The sequence below is a fragment of the Lycorma delicatula genome, chromosome 3 (assembly GCF_047948215.1).
Source record: "Lycorma delicatula isolate Av1 chromosome 3, ASM4794821v1, whole genome shotgun sequence".
NCBI classification, from domain to species: domain Eukaryota; kingdom Metazoa; phylum Arthropoda; class Insecta; order Hemiptera; family Fulgoridae; genus Lycorma; species Lycorma delicatula.
Genome location: NC_134457.1, coordinates 136,093,206 through 136,119,882, shown reverse-complemented (window position 1 = coordinate 136,119,882; position 26,677 = coordinate 136,093,206). Strand labels below are relative to the sequence as shown.

General features: G+C 26.7%; 1 protein-coding gene across 1 annotated transcript in view; it reads left to right on the top strand.

Annotated features, from left to right (window-relative positions):
* Positions 1-26,677, top strand: part of slo (calcium-activated potassium channel slo) — a 537,563-nt gene that overhangs the window by 409,902 nt on the left and 100,984 nt on the right. Inside the window, exon 16 of the mRNA XM_075360629.1 lies at positions 14,343-14,405. Coding sequence (XP_075216744.1) covers positions 14,343-14,405 — 63 coding nt within the window. The remainder of the gene's footprint in view (positions 1-14,342; positions 14,406-26,677) is intronic.

Here is a 26,677-nt window from a genome sequence, read left to right as displayed (position 1 = left end):
CGGTTGAGTTTGTTAATGGGCAAAATCAGACCATGGGGATGGAAACGGGCTTTTTCGAATAACCAGAATATCACTATAAATTTCTTATAAGTAAAATAACAAATTTGTTTAACGTTCCTACTATTCTTTGGATAAGGGCCTAAAACTTATCTAAGTAAAGTCTTTTGATATCACCAACCATTGGCCCAGGGGTTGGAAAAAATGGGGTTTCGAAGACAAAAAAAAATCATACCTCTCTAATAGGCAAGTATCAAATCAGTTTAAAGTTGTCATTAGTTCTGTAAACATTACCTAAAACTTTTGTCTGAAACAATTTTTGATATGACCAACCCTTACGGCAAGGGATGACCAAAATGTTGCTGGAATTGTAAGAAGATGGGTCTTGTCGTATGCTAAACACGTGAAACTTTTTTCACATGCAACCATTGTTGTATTGAATAATTTGAAGTTTTTCTTAACTTTAAGGTGGAAATATTTTTTATCCCCTAATTAGCACTGGTAACATCTACGTCTGCCTTCCGGTGTGCTGAAAGGGATTTTTTTCATTTAGTACAACAATAAATATTCACGATTCTTGACTTCAGAAATCAATTATGGCATATCACAAGTTCTGCCACACTCATTTAAAATATTCAGTCATATTTGAGTGATGATTAGAAGTTAAAGGTAGGAGTTTCATCTAGCCCGATTACAGCATGACAATAACCAAAAGACCACTGTCATACAGACTGAATCACTTTTTACAGTAAGAGTTGATTCAATTAATATTTGATAAGAAATGAATGAACTTATCTGTACTTAAATCTGGAAGCAGTGTAATGAAAGTCAATTTAATACAAACCATTGAATACAAGTATTCATATCTATTCAGATGTTTGTGAACTTTAAACTGCTTTTTGAGAAAGATTTATCATGCAAATAAATAATACACATACATTTGAAGAAGGCTAATAAAAATTGTTCTTGTTTAGAGGTTGTTTCCGAAGCTGTTGAAAAATAATAGAAGTAAGTGGTCTAGTTTAATCAGCCAGACTCTTATCCTTTAGTTAGTTTTTAAGCAACTCCCAGGTAGGAAATGGAGTTCTAGGAAAGCCTTTGTTTATAATCATTCACTCTACCATGATTCTTTGAGGAAGCAGTTTAATCAGTTACTGCCTCTCAAGCTTGTAGATGGAGCCAGTGAGCCAGTTGACCCAATTTCCTTTGTATCTATTCAGGAAAAAAGTGATCAAGGATAATAAAAAGGTAGGAGACACAACACTAAGCCCTTTAGGGCTCAGGATAGTTAACTATCCTGGATCAGCAGATGAAGTTACATGCCTTATTTGTCCAATTATTTTTTTAACTTATGGTATCTATACTCCTTAAAAGTAATAACTGTAATTGGTTTTATTACTTAATGTATTCAGTGCATTTAATTTTATTATCCACTCTTGGCATTACAGTTTAAACATTTGTAAAGATTGATGTTTAATATTTAAGACTCTAAACAAAGTATAAACATCGTTTGATAGATCTTTTTTGAATCAATATAAATGTAATAATTCTTTATATAAGTATAAAAAAAAATGTTTCTATTTTTATCTTGTCATTTTTTTTTTGAGTTCAGTTTTTTTTTACTGCTGATATTTATATTGTTGTTGATAGTCCATGCAGTTTATTTTGAAGGAAAGTTTATTATTTAAAATTATTCATATTCTTAAAAGTTTAGTTGGTTCAAAACTTATATTAATATTACTAAGGTTAAAAAATACAGAATGTTATATTTTGATTGCCTCCATAACTAAATAATAACGTAGGATTACAAAAATGATCTTAATTTTATATTATTTAGACAGGTAATCTTTTGCTCTTTAAAAGTCTTGTTGTTGTATTCTCGTTGTTCTCTTCTTTATTATGTGTCATCATGATTCTCAAAATTTAATAATTATTGTTATGTGTTAGTGAGGCATGATGTATTTGATATACTTTTTTTAATATAACATCAATGTTTAATATGGAATATATAACAAGGAGTGTGTCGTATTTTTCTTTTTATTTGTTATGGTGTTATTTATGAACCACTGTAATCTGATTTAAAAAAAAAAATAATTTATTAATCTTTATATTAATTCTTAATTGGCATGTAGAATTTACATATGATTTTTATTCCTTATATATTATTTTATAGATAGAAGCTGGGGTCCTTAATGTATAGTAAATATTTTTGTAATTCTTTTATTATGGGTTTTTAAGATTCTTTGTTTTTCTACTTTCATTTTTATTATTTCCTACTCCTCTTTTGTAGTCTTTTTTTATTACAAAACATAAAAGTTTTGCTTTATAAGATGCTAATTTTAAATGCTTTTAAATAAATATTTTGTCCTATGATTACATATTTTTTAAGTAAAATTGAAGGTTACAGTGGTATTATTATTGTAGCAAAATTTTTTAACTGTTTAGGACCATTTTAAAGTTAGAATAAGTAAAAATCATAAATTACTTTTGTTAGTTTACATGTTAAAATAGAAGTGTTTCTTCAATGTTTAGAGTATGTAATAATTGTATACCCCAAGACATATCATTCATTTTTTATATATAAATATTTATGAGTATATAAACTAATTAAATAACTATTGTTTATGAGGTGCTTAAAAAAATTGACTTTTTTCAAATATAAGAAGGATATTTCTTATATTTTAGAAGCTTTTTTTAATTTTTCTTTGTATTTTATACAATGAAATTAAGCAGGATCTGATTATTTTACAAATTCAAGTAGTTAAAAAAAAATACATTACGTCTATCTTTCGTTTTATTTTAACTATATATAATACTCTATCATAGATTTTAGTTTAACTCTACGTTTCTTCTGTTACTTCTTTCAAAACATCTAGGCGAGGATTATTCTTGTACAAGTAAGTTAGGTTAGGTCATCATCTTCATAGCAGCTAATCTTCTGCCTGTTTTTCATTTTTCTTTCTATTACTGCTAATTTTTCTCTTTTTTTCTTCACAAACACACATTAGCTTTTGCTTTCACAACTGCTTGTCTTTTTTTTTTTATTATTATTCTACTTACATTTTTATTTTTAACTTTCCTTTTACACTGTCTTGGGGAATGATGTTTTATTATTGCTTGTGTGGTGTTGTCTTTAGTATAGGTTTTGGTCTGGTGATATTGTTTTGTGCCTTGCCTTACGCTTTTGTTTACTTTAACTATATTTATGTTGTAGTTGTGGATGCATTGTATAGTTTTTAGTTCTGTATTTGTTATTGTTAACCTTATTTACCATTTATTTTTATTATATTTTATTTCAGGTCAGTTGTGTTATATTTAACCATCAGTTATTTACTACTTAATTTTATTGTCAGTATGTATGAATTAAACAAAGTTCATTTATTATTACTTATTAAATTTCACGTTATTATTTATATTTCTTCTAATTAAAAAAACCCTTATAATTCTTGAAAATAATTTATCAGGATTATGGATTTTTTACAAATTATTTCAGATCTGAATTAATATTAGTTCCTTGTCAGCATAAAAAGGAAAATGTGATATAACTATTTTAATGAAAGATAATTAAATAGTTAGGTATTATCTAAATTGGCTGGAGATTTCCATAATTTTCACTTTCCATAATTTAAAATAAAATAAATAAAAATAATTACTGAACCGATATCAATTTTTCCCAGGAGGTTAGCTGTCCCAAATAACTTTATAGACATAGTACTGTCTGCAACTGTTTAATTCCAAACTCACTTTGTTTAATCTAAGATTTCTAACAAAACTTACTATTTTATGAAAATAATTTTATTATAAAAAAAAACCTCTTCAAACACTGTTTTAAATGCATTAATTTATATATTTCGTTAGCATGTAATAATTTTTTTAAAGAAAGTGTGTTTTATTGAATCTGTTAACATTTCATGCTGGAGTTATTAAGGCTCATTTATTACTGTAGCTTTTTCAGAATTGAATTGTTATTTTTCTTTTTTTTAATTTGTATGGTATTAAATTAAAATATGTTGTTACAAAATACTGTTATGCTGGGGAATTCTTAGAACTCAACATGGCTATTGAAGAAAATAGTAAGCCAAAGCCAAACTTATTACACGAACAAGGAATGCAGCTGCCTACTGATAATGTATCAATAAAGCTGATCAAGAGTCCAAACAACTTCTGAATATTATATGAATCAGTCTTTTATTATGCAAATCTTTACCTGTTTATCCATCAATCATTTACTAGTCTGTAATGAAAAGCCTTTTTCAAGGAGCAGATGTTGGAATTGGATAGGTCAAATAAATCTTCAGGCTGATTATCATTCTCATATGAAATGATTGAAATGCTAATTCTCCAGAAATATTTTTATTTAATTTTCATCTTACTAACTAATTTAATTCAGATGAAATACAAGCTTGAAAAATCCAAAATTTGTCAACCTTTAAAATGCCAAATAATTATTTGGTATACTAAATTAATACCAAGTAAATATTTAAATTACTACCGTATTAACTTTTTCTTACAAGAAAGCTTAATTACTCTACTGTTTCACACAATTAACTTACTTTTTAAAATATTGTAAATTGTTTGTGATTCATTATCATTTTACATATAAGCCACTTCATAAAAAATCTGTTTTGAAGTGAACAATTAATGATTTTAGTTATCAGAATTCATTATTGATACTTCTTTAATAAGTAGTAAATGTTTTTAACATTTTATATTGTTAAATAAGATTTTGTATCAGTATTTTAGTATATTGTGTAGGATTAGCAAAATTATGGTAAGTATATAGATATTAATTTTATATAAACGTAAATATGAACATTAACTAAATTATAAGATCATTTTCAATGTTAAATTTTTTACAGATAGTTAATTTTTCCACATACTGAACTAATATTTTATTCATGCAGTTAAAAAATTCATGAATTTTTTCAAATGGGAAAATTGTATTTCTTTTAAAATATTTGGTTGTTCATCTATTTTGAAGTTTTATTAATACTTTTTTTAATTGTAAGTTTTTTATTGATTTATAAGCAATTAAAGTTAAATTGTATGTGAAAAATTGGTATTTAACTGCTGGATGTACAAGTAATCAAAGAAAATAGCTTTGATATGGTTTGGTAATAATGTTTTATTTTATGAACTTTGATCTTAAAATATAAAATTTAAACTAATAAATTATATTGAAGAGTTATTTAGGATTATTGATAAACAGAATAATAAAAACTGCATGGTATGTGATAGATCACAATTAATACTGTCAATTAGTAGAATATTTGAAAGAACTAATAGTAGTTAAATATGTGAAACTGCACCTACTTCCTTAAATTAAAAATTCTAATGGTGTTTATGAGTTACACCATAAATTAATTTTTGTTAAATACTTTTTAGTTAACCAGTTTACAAAATGCATGATGTAGCACAGGATAATAGGTTTCATGTAGCAGGAGCTGCGTAAATTCGCACTTAATTGTTTTCACAGGCTAATAGAGTAATGGGTAGTGGTGTTGTATGTAATAAGTGGCCACAGGTACAAATTTCCATCTTGATTAATTATTTGAAGGTGTCTGTCATTTTATTTTCTTGTATTGCCTTTTACATTACATTTTTTAAATTAAAAGATTATCTTCTGATATTTAATCTCATATGAAGTCTTTAATTTCAGATGTGGAGCATTTTCTAACAGCTATGCAGAGAATATTTTCTGCAGAGTTTGGTAGTGAGATTAAATTTACCATAATGGCTTCATCCATGTACTTTCTCTTAATATTAGTCTACTATTAATTAGATTTTCCCTGCTCTCTTACTAGCAGTGTAACTCACATATTTACCTGCCTAGAGATTCTTCATTCTTTCTCATTGCAGCCCCAAATTTATACAGCCTTTGTTCTCTCTTCATTAGTATTCCAAATATCATGTTGATTTTACATTTTGATTTTGGTTACAGATAGATAGATAAATAGGTTAGAATGCAACAGGAGACTGGTTTTTCCCAGTAGGCACTTTTATTGCAGTTTGGCTTTTTGTGCAATCCTCAAATAGGAAACATGACAGAGTCCATGGGAAGTTGCACAAGGACAATGGGTCAGTATCAGTATGATGCCACAGGTAGAATTGGGCTATTGATTCCACCAGCTCTTGTCCAAGGAAGAAGGTACAAAGGACAAGGAAAGGGGAAGGAAGAGGAAAGGGCCAGGTTAATTGGTGGTTTACCCTCTTGTCAAGAACAAACATTTGATTACAGGAGAAACTTTTTGGCCCATTTTTGTTTCTCTTCTGGTAGAGAACAAAGGTTCTGACAAAGCCCACAAGTAGAATGTTCCTGTAGGAAGTGACTGTGACTTCACTGGTTACAGTTAGTGCATGGATGGCAATAAATGAAGCAAGTGTGAAGTGTGGTGGATATTTAATCCATGTGTACTTTCTTTTTTTGCTCTGCATTAAACAAATGGTGTGATTTTGTTGTAAAAATACTTATTGATGTTATGATTCATAGAAACTGATGCAGTTTCTAGTACACATGATGATGTGTACTCAAATAATAAGAAATGTATTTATGTAGCACAAATTTAAATATTAGTACAAAAAAAATAATAAAACTACTTTAATAATAATATAATTCATAATACATTTTAGTGTGTGAAGTACATAATATAGATTGGTTGCATCTGTTAACTTCATCCTCCATACTATCATTCCTCCCCTTCCCTCCTTTTTTGTGTTATTTAGTAATTCAAAATTTACATTACTGGTTCATTTATTTACTCATAATAATTTAATAAGGTTTTTTCAGTTTTCTAGTTTTTGTAAATATTTGTTATTATGTCCATTTACATTAAATTTATTTCTTTTGGCATAATTTGTAATATTACTAAATCCTTTTCAGTGTAACTGTGACTAAATTTCCTGATTAAATACTTACTGAAACTTACACATTGAAATTTTTTTTTAGGTATCTCCATTATACCTAGTGTATAATTTTTGACTGTTATATTGTTAGAAGGTTATGATATAAAGAAATAAAAATATTTTATCAATAGATCCTGAATGTTTTAGGTATCAGGAAAAATAAATGGTACAAATTAATATGTTGCAACTGTGAAGAGATGCAACCAGAAATAGTTTTTTCAAAAAAAGAAAAGTTACTACCTTAAACCATGGAAAAAAATTAAGAAAAATTTCACTTTTATACATTATACACAGACACATTCTTATGTTTATGTTTAAAGATATGTTTAAGAAATAAATTTATATTGGAAACAATGTTGTGTAAAGGTATTTTATGAAATAAAACACTATTAACCCATTAACTGCCGAATATAAAGATACACAATTTTTTTTCTAAATAAACCCTTTATTTCATATATTATTAAGTATATAAAGCTAGAAATATTTTCATATCAACAAAAAAAATCAACTATTGCTCAGGAATAAAATGATTTGTTTACACATGCAAAAAATGTCTTCTGAAGAATATAATAAGACATACGAACAATTTATATTACAATTTATTAACTGAAATTAATATAGTTATAGATAAACTATTTTAATTTTGTTATTTTATAAAAAAAATTATTTAGTTTCTTTGCTGCAAGTGAAATTCTTGAAAAGATTCTGATGTAGATGCACTTTACATTTTATACATAAAAAAATTGTATGGATTTTGCATAGCTTACACGCCTTTGTCTAGTTTTTTTTCACATGCTCTGAAGTAATGTGTGCTCTATTTGATCATAATGAACATCTGGCAAACTTGTTTGATGGCAACCCTTGGTTGCCATTGGTGGTGAAGGAAAATTATCTTTACTCTTTTACTCTTCACTCTTTATCAGTGATAATATGAGAGAAGACCTAAAATCAATTTGACTGATTTTTTTGTTATTTGCAAGTCTGTATCTTTTTCATGAATTTACTATAATAGAATCAATAGCACTTATAAACAATGGCCACTACCATTATTTTCCATGCACTCAAATTCTATAATTTCTAATACTATTGTCATAGTAATCAATGCCACCCATATCTTTAGTATATTCGGCTATCATCAATGGCTGAGTAATCGCGGTGTATTTTCTTTCTTTTTGGGTGTATCTTTTTGTATTTGATAATGGATAATTGGGCAATTAGGAAGGCTATTTTCTCTGACAGTGCTAGTTGCAAAATATTCTTTTTTGTTCACTAAATTAAACAGATAGTATGTAGAAAGAAACTGTCAAAAATTTGTATGCTCATTTGGATTGGTACAACACTTAACAAATCTAATACTACTTGTGTCCGTAGACCATATTCAGATTTTTCTTAGTTTGCACCTCCATATGGAATAAATTGGTACAAATACCTAACTGAACTACACTAACACCAAAGCTTAAATCCAAATCTAATTGGTTTTCCCTTGATAAAGATTTTTGCTGCATGTCTACCAAAATAGGCATCCCATTTCTTTATCGATAGATAAATTATGAGAAAACACCAAATTGTAAATTCTGTTTGTTGACAAACGTAGAAACTGAACATTTTATAAAATAACGATGGCTGTAAAAATAATAAAATGATAAACCAAACAAAAATTTAACAATTAAAAAAAAAAAAAATAGTACAATGCGGGACTGCAAAATTATTATTTTTAAGGAAAGAATAACATATTGCATACCTAGTGTCAGTCCATAAGCCAAAGGTGTGTAATCGCATCATTATTTTTAACAACCAAATATTCATTAGCAGTTTTCAAAATAAATAATTTTCATGAACTGATGAATAAAAGTAGCACTTAAATATGCAAATGAAATAGAAATATTATTTTTAACATGCATATCGTGATCATTATATATCTTATACGAAAGGGGTGGCATGATCTTGTAAAATACAGTAAGTTGATATGCAAATAAACTCATTAATTAAAAACCTATAACCATATAATTTGTTTTTGTAATTACAAAAAAATAGAAGAAAATTAAAGACAAATTGTGCAAAGTGCAAAAAATGTTGTAGAAATTAAAAAGAAAATATGTTTACAAAAAGGTTTGTTTATGCACCATTGGCGGTTAATTGGTTAACTGATTAAACAATATATTTATGTAATATTTGATCTGATAACAAATATAAAAAAGAGAAAGCATCTGAGAGAAGATGGAGTGAAATTAAAATTTTAAAGTCTAGTTATGTATATAAAACATACAGTGTATGCACACCCTCACTTTCTTACATTATTGAATGCATTATCTCTACTGTACTTCTTTGTATTTCAAAATTTATAATATAGTTTATTTCTTTTTGTAAATAGTATAAACATTTTAATTACTCTTTTTTTAAATTTATCTTCCAAGAACTGTGTGCTGTATACCACTTTTTATATCTGCCTTCACTATGTTGCAAATTTTTTAAACCTGTATTTTTCCTTACCTTATAACCCCTGTAATATATATTTCACTACTATAAATTACTTCTTATCAGACTTAGTAAGATGTTTCTCTGGATTTAATTCCATTTTGGAAATTAGAAATAATATTCTTTTGTTAAGTTCTAGTTCTGCTATTGTTCTTATCCTTATTCTTGTGTTTATTATAGATTTTATTTCAAATGTTAAGATTTTTAAGATTAACATCTGTTAAGATTGTTCCCAGACGTATGCAGTAATTTTACTCACCTAGGTTCTAACTTATCGTAATTGTACATTCCTAAATTCCTGTTTATAACCTTACCACAGAGGTAGAAATTTCCATTTTGTATTCTTTTATATTTTTGTATTATTATTAGTTTGACTTATTTTATGTAATCTGTTAATGTTACCTTGGCCCACTTTCGAGGTATATGTTGTTTCCTTATTTTTCTGTATTAAAGCTATTATTCTTATTCTCCTTTTTCTCCTCCTGAGTTCAGGCAGCATGTGTAATGGACTATTTAATGATGGAAACAGGTACAGTAATGATGCTATGTCTATTGTTGCTGCGTAAATTATGTTGCTGTTTGCTATGTTTCCCAGTTTATCATATGTATTTCTGTGATACATGCAAAGAAGTAGGAAGTGTAAGAGACATTAGATGTATTTGCTTTCTCTGAGAATAATGATATTCACTAAACTAGCATTCCCAATGTGTACAGAATAAAGGAATCCCTGAATGCCATCAGTGTTTTGATGGGCTTGCTGATGTTCTGCATGTGGTAGTAAATTTAACTCGGTGATGAAGGCTAAGGGTAACCACTTCGTTTCATTTTTCATTCTATGCCAGGTGTGAGATATTTTTTCATTCTTGAGGATGGCTGTTACTCCAACTGTTATAGGGTTACTTTTATTTTATGCTTGCCTATATTAATTATATTAAAAGGCTTTTATAAATTTATCAGTCTTCAACCCTTAAATGTAAAAAAACCTGTAAATGTTGAAAAGTATTTGGGGCCTGAGAATTCTACTATTAACATTATGTCCTTTTATTTATTTAGAGTAAAACCAATTAAAAGGAAAAATAAATTAAAATGATAAAAATCATTTTAATCTGAAATTAAGCAATTTTTAATCATAATTATTCAGTTGTATGAAGTTATAATGCTCAATTAATTTTTTATGTTAAATTATAAAAAAATGACCAGTTAGTGATAAAAAAAGTAGTAATTTTATAATTCTACTCACTTCTTTGTGTAGTATTTTATAAACTTATCATTGTAACTTGTTGTGGCTCACTTTTTATAACAGTGCAGACATCATTCATATATAATATTAGTATTTTATTTTGGCACTTTAGAAACATTTAATATTGAATAGCTGTTGTATCTTATTTTCATCACTTTTTCGCTACTTATTGTTATTATTAAAATTAGAAATATTCTATTATACAGTCAACATTGTTAATAAATTTGTTGTAAAAGAGTGAATGCTTCTCTTAGGTTTGATATGAAATGTAGCTGTAAAATATCTGTCATAAATGTTTGTCTGATCAGTTCCAAAGAAGCAGATCCTTTCTAAAGATGTATGTATTTCCACATCGTGCATGGTTTATTAGTGGCAGTGTTTGTAAAAACTGTTTATTACAGGGATTAATATAGATGTTTAATTTATGGTGCTTTGTTATTTATTTTTATATTAAGAAATGATTTTGAACATTTATGTAAATAATATTTATTTGTGTCAGCAGTATGTAATTTTTTTTTGTAAATTATGAGTAAGAACCAAGTTCAAGTTCTATGATTCTTATTTTGAAGTGTTAGTTTTTTTTTTTTTAAAGTAGAAGTTATTATTTGATTTGATGAACAAAAGTTTCACATATTTAACTCTAATACCTTTACTTTAGAATTAATTGTCAACATGCAATTTGTGAATACACTTAATTCTGTTATATACAAATTAAATTTTTTTAAATTGTATTAATCAGTTTTATAATAAACTGATTAATATTGAATTTAGAGGCTGATAAGTTTATTCTGTTTGTGTGTGTTTGTAATGCACAAAGTTGTTGGTAAATAAATCCAAGATTTAGTACCAAACTAATGTTTGAAGCATAATATTTTCATTCTTTTTCAAGGTAACATTTTTTGTTGTCTTTTTGGGTTTGGAAAGTATTTTGATGATTATTTTAAACTTAGGGTTTTACTTTTTTTTATTTCATGATCATTTATACCCTTTCTATTACTTACTTCTGTGCCCATTTGCCAATATCATTAGCAAATATTGATTAATTATATATAATTAGATTGCCGGTTACTGATTCTTAATCTTACTTTACCATATGATTAATATAGAACATAATGTGCAGCATTGCTCCAAATATATTTATATGTATATATGTTTGTTTTCTCCAACCAGTTTTTGAGCAACTGCTGGGTTTGAGTGGGTATGTATAGGCAAATGCGATTACTGCTACTGGCATGCCAGGTCTGATGTAGCTGTAAGAGCAAATATACCAGTAAACGTGTAGTATAGATTGTCTTTTTTTTCCTGTTTAGCCTCCAGTAATTACCGTTCAGATAATACTTCAGAGGATGATATGTATGAGTGTAAATGACGTGTAGTCTTGTACAGTCTCAGTTCAACCATTCCTGAGATGTGTGGTTAATTGAAACCCAACCACCAAAGAACACTGGTATCCACGATCTAATATTCAAATCTCTGTAAAAATATCTGACTTTACTAGGACTTGAACGCTGGAACTCTCGACTTCCAAATCAGCTGATTTGGGGAGACACGTTCACCACTAGACCAACAAGGTGGGTATGTAGTATGGAACAGACTCAGGTCAACCACTCCTGAGATGTCTGGTTAATTGAAACCCAACCACCAACGAAAACCAGATTCACAGACTATTATTCATATCCATATAAAAGCAACTGCCTTTACATGGACTCGAACTTTAGAACTTTGACTTCAAAAATCAGCTGATTTTGCAGTGACTAGTTTAACCATTGGTTAGTCTATATATATATTTATATATATAATATTTTACTTTCTTTGAATTCAAGGAGTAATTACAAATATCTAATTTCTTAATTTCAAATGACACCAAATTTGCCTCTGCCATCATTACAATAATTATGAACTCTAGACCATCATTGTATGTGACTTATGCCACCAGTTTAACCCATAAACATACAGGTAAGCTAATGTCTGAGTACATTATATTATCTTTAAGAATGAGTACAATAAATGAATATCTCTTTTGCTCTTTTTTTAGTGGTAGCTGTTGTTTTATGTAATATTAATATATTTTGTAGTTTTAGGATAATCATGGTACATTTTAGATTGTTGGATTTAAATGGTTCTTATTGATTTGATTAAGTATTTAAACTATACCTTTAAAAAAATGATAATAAAATCAATAATACTAATTGCTGTATCATAGGTACCTCTTTAAAGCTTCATGAAGAAATATGTTTTTAATTAAAAAAAGTAGTTGTTAAAAATCCTGATGAAACAAATTTTCAAGGAACAAAGCCATAGTTCTTAAAATCTATATAAGAGATAACTATTTATTTTTGCTTTTATTGTCATGTCCCAATAATTTTTGGAAATATGATAAATACTCTATGTGGAGTATTTTTTTTTTTTATTTTCCATTGTCTTCTGGAGTAATATATGAGCTGCATATTGACAGATATGTTAATTTTGTAAATAACATTCTGAATTATAAGTAATATTCAGAAATACAAAATGTACTTAACAAATTCCAACAGCATCAGCCACTGTTTAATCTTGTTATGGTTTTGTCTGCTTTAGTTGTAATTTTTAAGATTGTTACATTTCCAGTTACTCATGGTGATTAACAGTATACAAAATTTCAGTAATTAGTTGATTTCTTGGAGCTTTTCTTACAGAACTATCTGCAGAATCTATCAGTGATGACTAAGTTCTTAGTGATGTACAGCAATAGTATATATTCAAATTTTATAAATCACTGTGATATTAGTTTTTAAAATACAACAGTATATATTGTTCTATTTCTTCTAAAATTTTAGTGGTTGTATTTTAACAAAACAAAATAATATCACTACAAAATTGCAGTAGTTGTATGTGGTTTTATTGTAATGTTTTGGTTCTATATGCATTATTAATTACTTTGCAGTCTTTATCTTGTATTTATACCATGAATGGTTGAGACAACAGCTTTTGTACAGAAAAGTAAATTCTCACACTGTACTTTTTTTAATATAAGCTGTTGGTCAATTTTTGAACATTTAATTATATCAGAATGCCTTTTAATTCATCATAAAACAAAAAAATGGACGTTGAAGTGTAAGTTGTCTTTTAGCAATTAGATTGCTAAAAAATGAGTGTGTGGCATAGACTATTTTACTGCTATATTTGTTATTTAAATGAGTTCTATCTTGGATGTGACTATGTGGGTGGAGTAAAAACCAGCTTGATTTTAGTTTTGTTGACAGATGTAGTTGTATAATGATACTTAATCCACATACTTATACTTATTGTATTTTTGAAATTTAAAAATATTTATATTAAAAAAAAGAAGAAATTTCAGGTAGTTATGGCTTTTAAATTTATTAGTCTAAATATTTCAGCAATTTTTAAGTATCCTCATGTAATAGTTGCATAGCAACTGGGTTTTTTTTTGCATTGGGTAACTCACACACACGACAATGAAATTAATGAACTTATCAGCCTTTTATTTTTATTTTTTAAATTCTAAAATAATTTTAAATTATTTAAATTTGTTATAACTTCATTAATGGCTCCTCATTATTATATATGAGGAATAATTGCTTAATTTGATAGTTAGGTTAATATTACAATATTATATTTGTAGTGGATTGTAGTGCGATGTCTTTAATGTAAAGTCTTTTGGTTATGTGTTTGTTTTAAATGTGTTTTTTTTTTGTACTGATGTGACCGGTTCCTGTTTTTATTTCAGATGATCATCATCCCCCTCCTACGTTCACCCCGCCGGAACTTCCCAAGAAAGTACACCTCCGAGGTATACTAAAAAAAAAAAATCCTCCCTTCTTTCATTTTCATACACATACTCATTACTGTGTACACACATCAGCACATACATTCTTTTATTTTCTATTATTACATAATTCATATTTTCTAATAATTTATAAAGCATTATCCTCTTGTGTCCAGATTTCAGCTTTCTTAAACCACCTTATGGCTATGTATTGTTAAAATATTCAAGTGTCTTATTTCTGCTGAAGCAAGCAATTGAATGAAAGTATTACTTTAATTCATACTTGAGTCAAAATATAAAAATAAATCTTACAAAATTTAATGTATGAACAAAATATTTGGATAATTATTTCTTCAGTTATAATATAACTTAAATTTATTTAAATTCATGTTTAGTTATAGTTATTTCATATTTAAAAAATAAGGATTTCTGTTTTCATAATATATTTTATGAGTACAGGCCAATAATTTAAAAACATTTTATAAAGGTACATCATATTTGCTGTATTCCTAAATCCTAATCAGAGATATTTTTCTGTGTTTAAACAGAGAGACGTTTTCTGAATTTATTAAATTTGATGCAGAAAATGAAGTCGTGTTTGTATTTATCTTTATTGATTTTATCCCTCTTGCAATTTAAAAATATTCGTGATAAATAAACTGTGACTTGGGTTAAATTAACAATTAAATTACATTCTGATTTATATAAGTTAACCAAGTTATCTCATTATTCCAATATTTTTTATTGTTTTATTTTTGAAGATTTTTGCCTATGTTGGTTGGCAATTAAACTAATTGACTAACGTGTTGGAGGTTAGTTTCTTTTATTTAGATTTTACAATTTCTCCCAGACAGCCTTGAACTGACCTAGAACAGGTGATGTCCTATTTATTATGATTCTAGCTGAATGAACTTGAATTTTTTTTGTAGTAAACAATTTCATTCACTTAGGTGTTTTCATTATCATTACTAAGTTGTTAAATAAATTGTCCAGAATGTGCGAAATTTATTGAGATTTCTGAGTAGTCTGCTTGTGATACTATTCAGTAACAACTCTAGCAAGATTTAGTATTGGACTGAATAGCTCTAAAAATGTAATTTCATTGTTCATTTAATGATAAAATGAAAAAAACAGCAGTAATAAATTCTATTATAACTTTAAAAAATAACAGTAATTCATAAAATGAGTGCAAGGTGTCTGGGGGTTAAAGATATCCAAAACAGCTTAACAGCTTATATTAAGAGAACCAGGTAATATAATTTAATAATTTTTTTTTTTAATAAACACAGCAAGGAACTCACCAAGTTTTAATGCAGGTAGTCAAGTTCAATGTGTGCACTTTTTGTAGCTCAGTAGATGTTTAGACAATAATCTAACTTGCCAGGTGTTCAAGAGCATCTGTGGCGTTATTAGACCAACAGCTTCAACAATTCTCTGTATTTAATTGCTTAGATCTTGACATTTTCTTTGGCACAAAAAACTTTTAATAAATCTCCAGTCTAAAGATGTGATATCTGGAAATGTAGGTGGCCATGCAGTTGGATGTCCTTGTCTGATCCAACATCTGGGGAAAGTGTTGTTCAAGAACATGATAATATCTGGGTGAAAGTGTGGTGGAGCACATCTTGTTGGAAATTGAAGCCTGAAGGAATCTGAGGAACAGCAAAGTTCTTAAGCTTGTTGAGATTAAGTTTGTCATATCACAGTGGGCTCTAAGAAAAAAACAGACCGATGACACCATTTTTGCGCAGTCCTAACCAGACATTGTGTGTCCAACAGATGTGTGTCCCTTTCACATTTCTTTGATTTTCAATTAATGTGAGGAGGTTTTCAGTACCCCAAATTTGACAATTGTGACTGTTAACGTTCCTAAATGTATGAAAGTTTGCCTTACTACTAAATAACAACGTATCAGGATAATTAAATAGTATTCAACTCGGTGCATTACCTTTGCAGCAAAATTATATTGTTGGCTTAATGTGATGAAGGTATTGTTATTTGTATGCTCACTAACGGGGCTGTTTATGAATAATGTTGTGAATAGTGGAACAAGGAATTGCAGTTCGTAACTAGCCCACTTAATTGACTTTCCAGGACTGGCAGTGAATGCACGATCAAGTCTTGTCACTTACTGAAACTTTTGGATGATTTCCAGTTTGTGAAACCAAGCTTCCATTCTCTCTTAAAGTCATATTCCACTAATGAATGGAATTGGACATAGGAGTATCAATATTCCATTCAATTCATACAAGCCATTGAACAGGTGTATCTGATTGAAACTCTGCTAACCAAATCACGCACTGAATCTTCTGTCGTGGAGTCCAGATCTCAACTGACTACAGTTGCATTGTCAGTCAGCTTGCCTGTGTACACATATTCCACTAGCTTGTGAGTATACAGAACAAATCTTGGAGATATATCCTGTCAATTGAGTCTACACTTAAGAAATTACGACGACTTTTCTAAGTATAGGTTTTCTAAATATAGGTGATTACTTTTGGATACCGTTAAACCGGACACTGTATTTTGTTTTGTTGTTGTTTGGAGGAAAAAGAAAACATGTTCATAGTTCACAGGATAGAAGTTTATTTCATTTGAGTGGATAAATCTCTAAACCATGTTCTACTAATTTTCAAACCCATATTTTTTTAATGTTATAGTTAACATTTTAATACTTTTTATGTTATAGTAGTTATTGTTATAGTAATCTTACTACAACAATTTTCTGTCTTGGTCAGTGAAGATATCTGTAATTTAAGATTTTTATAAAATCAGTTTAAATTTTTGTGATTTCTCAATTTCCTCTGTGATTGAAACTGTAAAATCTAACTGCAGTTCATACATTACGTAGCTTCATGTGTTTAGATTTGTTAATTTGAAATCTTATTTCGATGGTTAACTGATGAAAGCCTATGTCAGCTGATGTGCAAGGTATTCAAACACTCCAATTTTTTAAAATATTTTTCATGGACTATATACCTTATCAAGTTTTACATTTATGACAGCTATGTTCTTTTGCCAATGTTCAAAAAGTTTTTTTTTTAGAAAGTTCCTTCAACTGTTTTATTGCATTGAGAGAGTAGTCATTGTTAATCATAGTTTTCTTTTGAAAATTGATTTCAAGTGAGGAAAAAGTAAAAATCAACTTTTTGACAAATCAAAAAAGTATGGAGAACAATCTAGAGATATAATGTTGTGCCAAATTAGGTAGTTATTAAAAAAGTGTGAGTTAATGGACTAGGGTGTTATCATGCACAAGATCCCAAGTGTTTGTTTTCTATTTTTTAGGGTATTTTGTTCTGATTGCATTCTTTGCACAATTTAGTATTCCTTGTTTGCTGTTTGACCTTTTGGAATAAATCTGTCATAGACAATGCCATGTGAAAAAAACAAACTTTGAACATAATTTTTCCTTTGGTCTTGTCGAAACAAAATTTCTGTATCTAAAGATATGATTATGTTTCCTTTATGATGACTGACATTTTGTCAGCACAGATTGTTTAAAAAACCCAGTATGCATTAGACTTCATTTTATTTCCCAGAATGCTGTTCTCTTAGGTATCAGTTATAGAACCTTATCATGTAAATAATAAAATTTTGTATCTAATTTAGGATTCTTCCTGAAATTTTTTTTGAACTATTTGTATATATTCTTTCTCTCTTAACATTCAGATTTTTAATCATTAGTTTTCAAAAAAGACATTTATCTTTTAACTACAATTACATCTTTGTGGATTTAAGGAATATTTGAGACATTGAAATAAATATTTATTAAATATATTAACTAGGAAAAAAATAAGTATACTAAATTGTACTAAAGCCATTTTAAATTTGTTATTTTGATTCATTTCCCCTTTTTCTTCATTGATGTCATTATTATTGATTTAAAGTGCCCAAGAAATTGATACTATTAAAATCTAGTTCTAAAAACTAGATTTGCCTTTAAATATCAAAGCCTTAAAAATAAATGGGAAAACCACTGATACTCTTCCTCCAAACATGAAGAAAATTGATTTAATCTCGAACTAATTTAACAGAAATGATTGTTTTATTTTATAAAATTATTTGTTCTTATTAAAACAAATATTTTTTAAAAAGAATATAAAATATTTTTCTGAATTTTATGTATTATAACTCTAATCTTTTAAAATGAATATCAAAAGCATTCATAATATTTATTGGAAAAAAGGTGTTATTCATGCGTGTAAGTGCATAGTATAAGCTGTCCTTGATATTAAGTATTTACATGCATTATTACAAATAAATGTAAGTTGTGTTATTTGATTCTCTAGTGAAAACTGTTTATTTTATAATTGATGAAATGTCTTAAAATTCATATTCTTCATTAAAATATGAATTATTTATGTTGTTATATCCCCCCTCCCCAATCTTTTTAGACATATTTATTGTCTATTACAAATAATTTTAATAATACCTCTGAGTGACAATTCTTCTTACTTAAATTGAGTTATAAGGTGGTTTACTCTTTGTATTTATTTTATATTCTGCTTGTGAAGAAGTTGAAAAAAATAAACGTTATCATTTTTTAGAATTAATAATAATAATTTAATTTGTATTATTATATTCTTCCAGATATTAAGGACCATATATGTCCATTTGAAAAAACTGTTCCTAGATAATGAAATCTGGATCTGTCTTAAGACCATTCCTTAGAGTATATTTTTTATCCTATCCTTTCTCTATTTTGTATTACATCTTTAATTTTTCCATTACTTGAGTCTATCCATAACTCTTTCCCAGTCTTCCTTCTACCAAATGGATCATAGCCCTATTTTCTCATTTCTCACTGTACCACAGTTTCATCTGAAAATATAGATTTTTTTAGATCTGTACTCTTAAATTTATTTTTAATTCTCTTTTACATCCCATCTATTTTAATAATGGACAAGGGTTTTGTCAATATTAAATCTAGTTTTACTCCTTTACTCTGGAAAAACTTAGAATCTGAATAGTTTTCATTTGTTAAATAAAATGTTATGTTTACAATCATTATTCCCATTTTTTTATGGGTTTGGGTTGGAGGATTTCTCTGTTTAGTGAACATATTATCCCCATAATGCATTGTTTCCTGCAGAAAGAAGTATGTTCATTTTTCTGATTTACAGTATCTGTCCTACCTTGGTTATGATGCAGATAAAGTATCTTGAATATAAGTGGTATTAGTCAGAGACGCTTTCTCTTAGAGTAATTATTTTTATTATGCAAATAATTTGTGATGAACAGATATCACTTGTAGAGTTGTAGAGCTGAATAATAACTGCATTTCAATTGGCCTGATCTACTGGTGTGCAGCAGTATATTCAGCTCAATGAAGAAAGCAATGTCAAACTTTACTCTTTTACTTTTCCTTTGTAAGCTTTGCATAGAATGTTGTTATTCTTGGAAATGGATGTGCCATTTCATTTCAAGCAGTTTATAATATTGTACTCTGTTTCTGTACAAGCTTATAACACTGCAGTATCTGTATACTGTACAGGCATGATTTGAGAGTACTAGTATCGGACAAAGATTTTGTCGTTGGATGCTCTTTCTACCACTATCTGACTCCAGATGCTTTTTACAATGCATTCTGTAAGGCTGAAAAGTACAAATTTGTTGTATGTGAAGAATGTTCTGCTGGACTGGGATTCAAATCCAATGCCTCCAGATGGAAATCGGAGATGCTACCATTCTGCCATGGAGGTTATGAATTAGATATATTATTGTAACATGATGAAATTAATTATTCTGTAATATGTATTTTAGTTGGAATTATTAGTATAATTTTTGATATTTCAGTATCAAAGAATAATTTGTGATTAGGAAGAAGTCAGTCGGATGTTCTCAAATGGTGAATTTTTTTGTTTTATTTTCCTAATAGAAAATGTATTCCTTTACTCATATGACCATTTCAAACCACTGTTGGTTTCTAAATAGTTTTATTTGGATATTTTAAATATTCATGTGAAACTTATTCTATGTTTCTGTAATTTTAATAAGTTTAGACAAAATTAATAAATTTAAGAAAACTTCATACAGTTTTTTGCCGTTAAATTATACAAAGTGAAATTATTCTTCACAGGCAGAAAATGATTAAAAATGTAATTTTGTTTGTAATTCATTTTTATTTCTCCTTCATCACTTTTTATTTGCACAGTGTTTCTTTTTATTCTATTTGTACAATATAACTATTCTGGATAAAATTCAGGAAATTTTTTATTTCCTTAGTTTTGTCTTCTTTATACAAAATAATTCTTGTTCCTCTATGTACTTTCTATCATTTTTGAATTTAACATTTTTATGTTTGTCTGATTCATTGCTACTTTGTTATGTGCATTCATTTTTATATCTGCACTTTGCTTTAACTACTAATTTTTACATATTAGTTAAATTAGAGTAATTATAAATATTCAGATTAATAATAAAATAATAAAAATTAAAAAAAATTATAATTTATTTTTTCCATTAAATTGTTTACTTAACATTTATTTTATATTATACATTTTTAATATTTTATCACTTATTGGACTAAAAAATATTTTCATGACTGAATTAATTTTTTTTCATATATTCAGTGAAATGCTTTTTGTCTGTATTTAATAATTAATTATTTGGAAGTTGTATAGATTTTTATAAGGAAAAATATACATATTACATTTTGTAACATGTAGTTAAATATATGTTTAAAATTAGTATACATTGTTTGTAGATAATTGTATTTTAGTGTGTGAGTGTCTATTGTTTAATTATTTTTTTACCTGCTTTATATGTTGATATAGTGCGATATTTAGTTAGTAATTTGAATTTTAGAACTCTGTTGAGTTCAATATAAAGTACTCGTAATATCATTTTTAGTTTTGAAAAAATAAAAATATCTTCATTTCCAAAATATTTCATCTTTATTTAACATTCTTTTATTTGATTTATAAAAAAAAAATTGTGTACCTAGTATTTTTATGATATAAAACAGTTTTTAAAATGATTTTAAAATGAAGTATACATAAGTGAAAGTTTCAAAAAACTTTATCTGTATTGCGGAAGCTTTCACTTTAAACTAAGTTTCTTTAGACTGAAATTTGATTTAAGTCTCTGAAGAAACTTGATTTGGAGTGAAAGCTTACTCAGAATCAGATTAAATTTTTATAACTTTTACCTAAAATGCAGTCGTTTAAAAAACAATTTTTTTTTAGTTTTAAACAGTACATCATGGATAACCAACTTTTTTTTTATAGTATTCACATAAAATTATTTACAATTCATTTAGAATAACTTTAACTGTAAGGCTAATATATTTTTCAATAAAGCTTTCTTGCATAAATAAATCACCACATTGATTTTTAATTAAAACCTGTAATCAGAAAATGAATATTTTTATTGATTAATTAATCTTATTTTGAAAATTTAAGTAATTTAAAAAATATTAATTAAAACTCAAATTTTTAAACCTATTCTAAAACATTTAAGCAAAACAATAGTTCTAAAATATTTGCTCAGCCTTTTAATCTTCATTAAATGGAATAAAAACTTTTACGTTTATTTTTATAGAAAAACATTATCTGAATTGTTATAATATATATTGTTTTTCTCTTAAGCATCTTTAATACAAATAATAATTTAATGTTATTTTTGATTTTGTTTTAAAAACAATTATATTTCTTATACGTAACTTTCTCCAATGTCTGTTGTAAATACTGTGTAATTTATGACCAATTTCATTTTATTCACATCCATTTTGAACTAGAAATTTAACATTTAAATTAATAAAAACACTTAATGTTTTAGCAATAATCTAGTTCTTTATGAATAGATACATTTTGCTTTAATATTGAGAAGTTTCAATGTTATTCTTTATTATTGGAATTTTCTTGAAAATTGTTCTGAGAGAGTTGTAGTTTAGATAGAGGGTTATTTCAGGCATGATTGAGAAAGAGGAATGCTTTAAACCTTTTGTGCTATTTGAATTGTAGCAAAAGTATGGATTTATGAAAGTTTGTTTATTTATTTTGAACACTGCCAATTTGTTGAGTTATTCCTTCATGTACCTTATTGTACATAAGATATTTAAATTAGTGTCTTTGTCTGTGTATTTGTATGGTTTGCTATAATTAGATGTGTTTGTGTATTCTTCAAAACTAGTATTGAATGACCTACCCATTTGTCCTAAGACAATTCAAACCTGTTTGACTTATTTGTACTGTCAGTTGCGACAGCTATAGCAAATAAGTATAGGTATATAAAGAATTATTGGTACAACTTTAAGCCTTTTTAATTTATCTAAATGCAGTTCTTAAAATGCATTTAAATGCAGTTCTTAAAATGGTAATTCTTTAAAATTTACTAAAATAAAAATTATATATTTATGAAGTCCCAGCTTTATAAATTTAAATAATTTTTTACAACATTAATATTTTCATAATCTGTTGTTTTTTAGGTATTTCATTAGTAGATGAATTAGTTTAAAAAATTATCATTAAAACTAATCATTTTATTAAACTTTGTTCCCAATCTGTTATGTTATCTTTATTATGAATTATTGGTTTCTTTTTTTGTTTTAAGTCTTCTATTAATAAATCATTGTTTATTATATCTTTTACTGCATATAAGCCATTCTTCTCTCCTATGCTTTATTTATTTTTTAAGTATAGTTATTTAAACAGTTTTCTTTCATCTCTTAAATTGAAAATTTATTATAATTTCATCTTTCTGTAACCACTGTAAATTTTAATTGTAATACTTAAATTTTCTTTTCAACCTCAATTTTTACTTAAACCATTTCATTATCGGTTGAATTTGTGCATATCTTTCTTTTTATGTCTCTTCAATATGTAGCTAAATTAAAAAAAATGGTTGACAAATAGGTCTTGTTATTACTTTCTAACTGCTTGCAGTTACTCTAATCTCTGATATTTTCTGATCTATCTTTTTCATCTTAATTTTTTTTTCAATATGTGGGTTCCAAAATATTGTTCCTCTATTTTATCCTTTTTATTTTTATATTTAAGTTGCATCAACTAAAAGAATGCTCAACTACAAGCCGTGGATTGCACTCAGTTACTGTGATCCACGGGAACTAATTAATTGAACATGGGTTTGTTTTTGGTATTTTATTTTACTCCAGTCTTTCAGTATCCAAGACACTATTTCTGGAGATGTTTCAGATCAATGACTGGAACTATCATGTAAAAATTGCGAATTTCCACCATAACAAGATAGAATAACAAAAATGTTACTGTGATTTAATACTTTTTTGAAACATTCGCTCATCTAGTGTATGTCTGAAAGTTCTTTTATCTTTTCATTATGGTGTTAACTAATGTTATTTTCTTCTCATTTCCTACTTCCCCTAATATTTTATCAGGATTTTAAATTTTTGTTACTGAATCATGTTCAGTTAGATCCTAATGATTTGCCATTTGTTGGTGTTAACTATGTTATTTTAAACTGTGTTCAGTTAATGATTTTTATTTAAATTATTCTGAGATTAGTAGTCATAAAATAATCTTTTGCTTTGTTTCTAGTGACCAGCACTTTTTTGAACCATGCATGTGTACAAAAACATTTCTAATTATCAATTATAATAATTTCCATTTGTAAAGTACTTTTAGTATTTTAATATCATCTGTTCCGGGAAAAAAAAAATTAAATTAAAAAATTATGTAGTTTGTATATAATTAAAAATATACTGTCTGTAATAAATTCAGTGTTTGTTTCACAGATTTTACACACGCGCGCACATATACTTTCTGTAAATTTATATATATTAAAAAAAATATTTTCCACTTTTTTATTGTATATGTAGACAGATTATAAGTCTAGTTTTTTGTATTTGTTAATTATCTTGGATCTTTAATTTTCATGGTCTGACATTATTTTGTTGTATCACTCACAAATTGTTTTTATAACAAATTATGGAATTGTGTTCATTTTCAGTTCAGATCTACTTCTCTTAAAGAATAATAATTTAATGAGTTAAATGGTTGAATTTTACATAGTCTTTTCAGATTACCTTTTATTAGTTCTTAGGAAAAGTAAATAATATTGATAATACATGTAAAATAATTATAAAAATTAATAAGAATAATTGCATATTAACTATAACAATTCAGATATTTATAGACAAAATATAATATTTTCAAATTAACTTAACCATAATGAAATTATCTTTACGAAATTAACTTTTTTATTTAGTTTTAATGTATTGGAACCTATTACTAACCTTTTTTAGATTCCTTTTTATCTATATTTTCTTCTTTCTTTCTTTCTATTTATATCTCTATTAAACTGCTGCTAACAGTCTGTGTTTTACTTTATAAAAAAAGTTTATAAATTTAAATGAAAAAAAATGTTACACATTAATAGTTTTGTTTTTACTTAGAGTAATTACAAATTCAATTTTAAAAAAATGTTAAGTTCAATTAGCGTAAATCCTATTTACAATTCTTCCAATTAAATTATTTTAATGAAATTAACTTTACATTTCAGAAAAAGTTTTATGTACATCTAAACAGATTATAGAAAACATACTTTACATGGAATATTTCTAAAAATTATAAATATATTTTATTAGTTATGCATTGCCTCATTATAACCCATCATACAATACACATTAATGTAAACTTAATATAATGTTAGCTCGGTTATTAATAATTATTTTAATTTAATAAAACTAATAATTATATTATGTTTAATTAAAATGTATGTTTTCTTTTAGCACATCAAGCTACAAATTGCCAATTAAAGTAATAATAGAAAAAATTAAATTGATTTAGCAGTGCTAATGTCAATAAAACTTTAAAAAATACATACAAACATATTTTACATATATACTTAGATACATAAATACGTAATACTGTAATGTACTGTATATTTTAATGTTTCAGTTTAAATTACTTGAGTAATGATTATTATTTGTAATAAATGTTATTATGAGTTTGCTTAAGTATAAAACATTTTTGTTTCAAAAATGCTTTGTATCAATATATTGATTGCTGTGAGTGATTTAACAATATTTTTGTAGATATACTCATTGGTGTGGTAGGTCTTGTTCAAATTGGAATATTTAAAATGTACTTACTGTTATTATTGATGTAACATGTTAAGCGGGTTACAGTTTTCCTACTTTTTGGAAGAATTAGGATTAGCAAGTCTGGACTGATTTTTACTCTTAGCAGCCATTTATTATTTGGCTTAGGACTGACAAAGAATTTGTACAGAATGATTCTTATTACTTCTTTTATACAAATGGGAAAATAAAGATTTTTTATAAAATATTGTAAAATATCTTCCCACTAAATATGAATGTATACTAAATTTCCGTTATGTATGAAATGTACTAAATAGCTTTGTATAGAAGAAATTTCATGACAAAAATTTATTTTATGTTTAAAATGGCAATGATGGCCTAAAAATTAATAGTTGTATTTATTGCTTAAATATTGTATTTCAAGTGTAATTCAACTTAAATTAAGGTTGTATTAAGTTTATTGAAAATGTATTTTTTTTTAAAACCCTTAATTCTCATTTGCTTAAAAGTAAACATTTTTAAATAGCATAAGAGGTTATGAATTAGCTCATTTTTAAAGAGCTTTTGAAACTGAAAATTCTTATACTGAATTCATTTTTTCTCTATATCTAATTAAGAGAAATCCTTTTTTTTTAGTAATGAATGAAATAATTTTTTTCTCAAAAAGAACAGATATTTTTTTAAAAATTAGCATTTTAGTGCATGAAATATACTTCTGAAAGTTTTTAGAATTGTTGTGCAGTCCTTTAATCAGAGATGTTGAAAGTGCTGCTACTTTGAAGTGATTAGGGTATTTAGCCTTATGTATGTGACAGTCAAATAATTGACATTTGATACATGTTATTTCTACTTAACAGATTTGATGCAATAAACCGCAACACCTTTGTAATATCACTGAAGAAGGAGTTGTATTAAACATTCAGAAAGATTTTCTTAAAATACATTTTTATATATTTGAAAAGTGAATATATTTTTACATTTCTCTTTTAAAAAAAAGTTCAACCACTTCTGTCTTGTTAATCAGTATAAAACATTTTTATCTGAAAGTGCTTAGTATAAGGATAGAAATCAGTTTAGGCAAATTGCTGTTAGATCTCAAAAGGAAAAAGGATAATTCTACCAATTTGAGCAAATAGAATTATGTAACATGCAGGCTGTTTTACTATTTAAAAAGTGCCTAAATTATTAAAAGAGTAATTCTATTTTTCTTAAGGACTAACTTTAGTTAGCTGTGTAATACCACTATTCAACTACATCTGAAATATTCATAAGA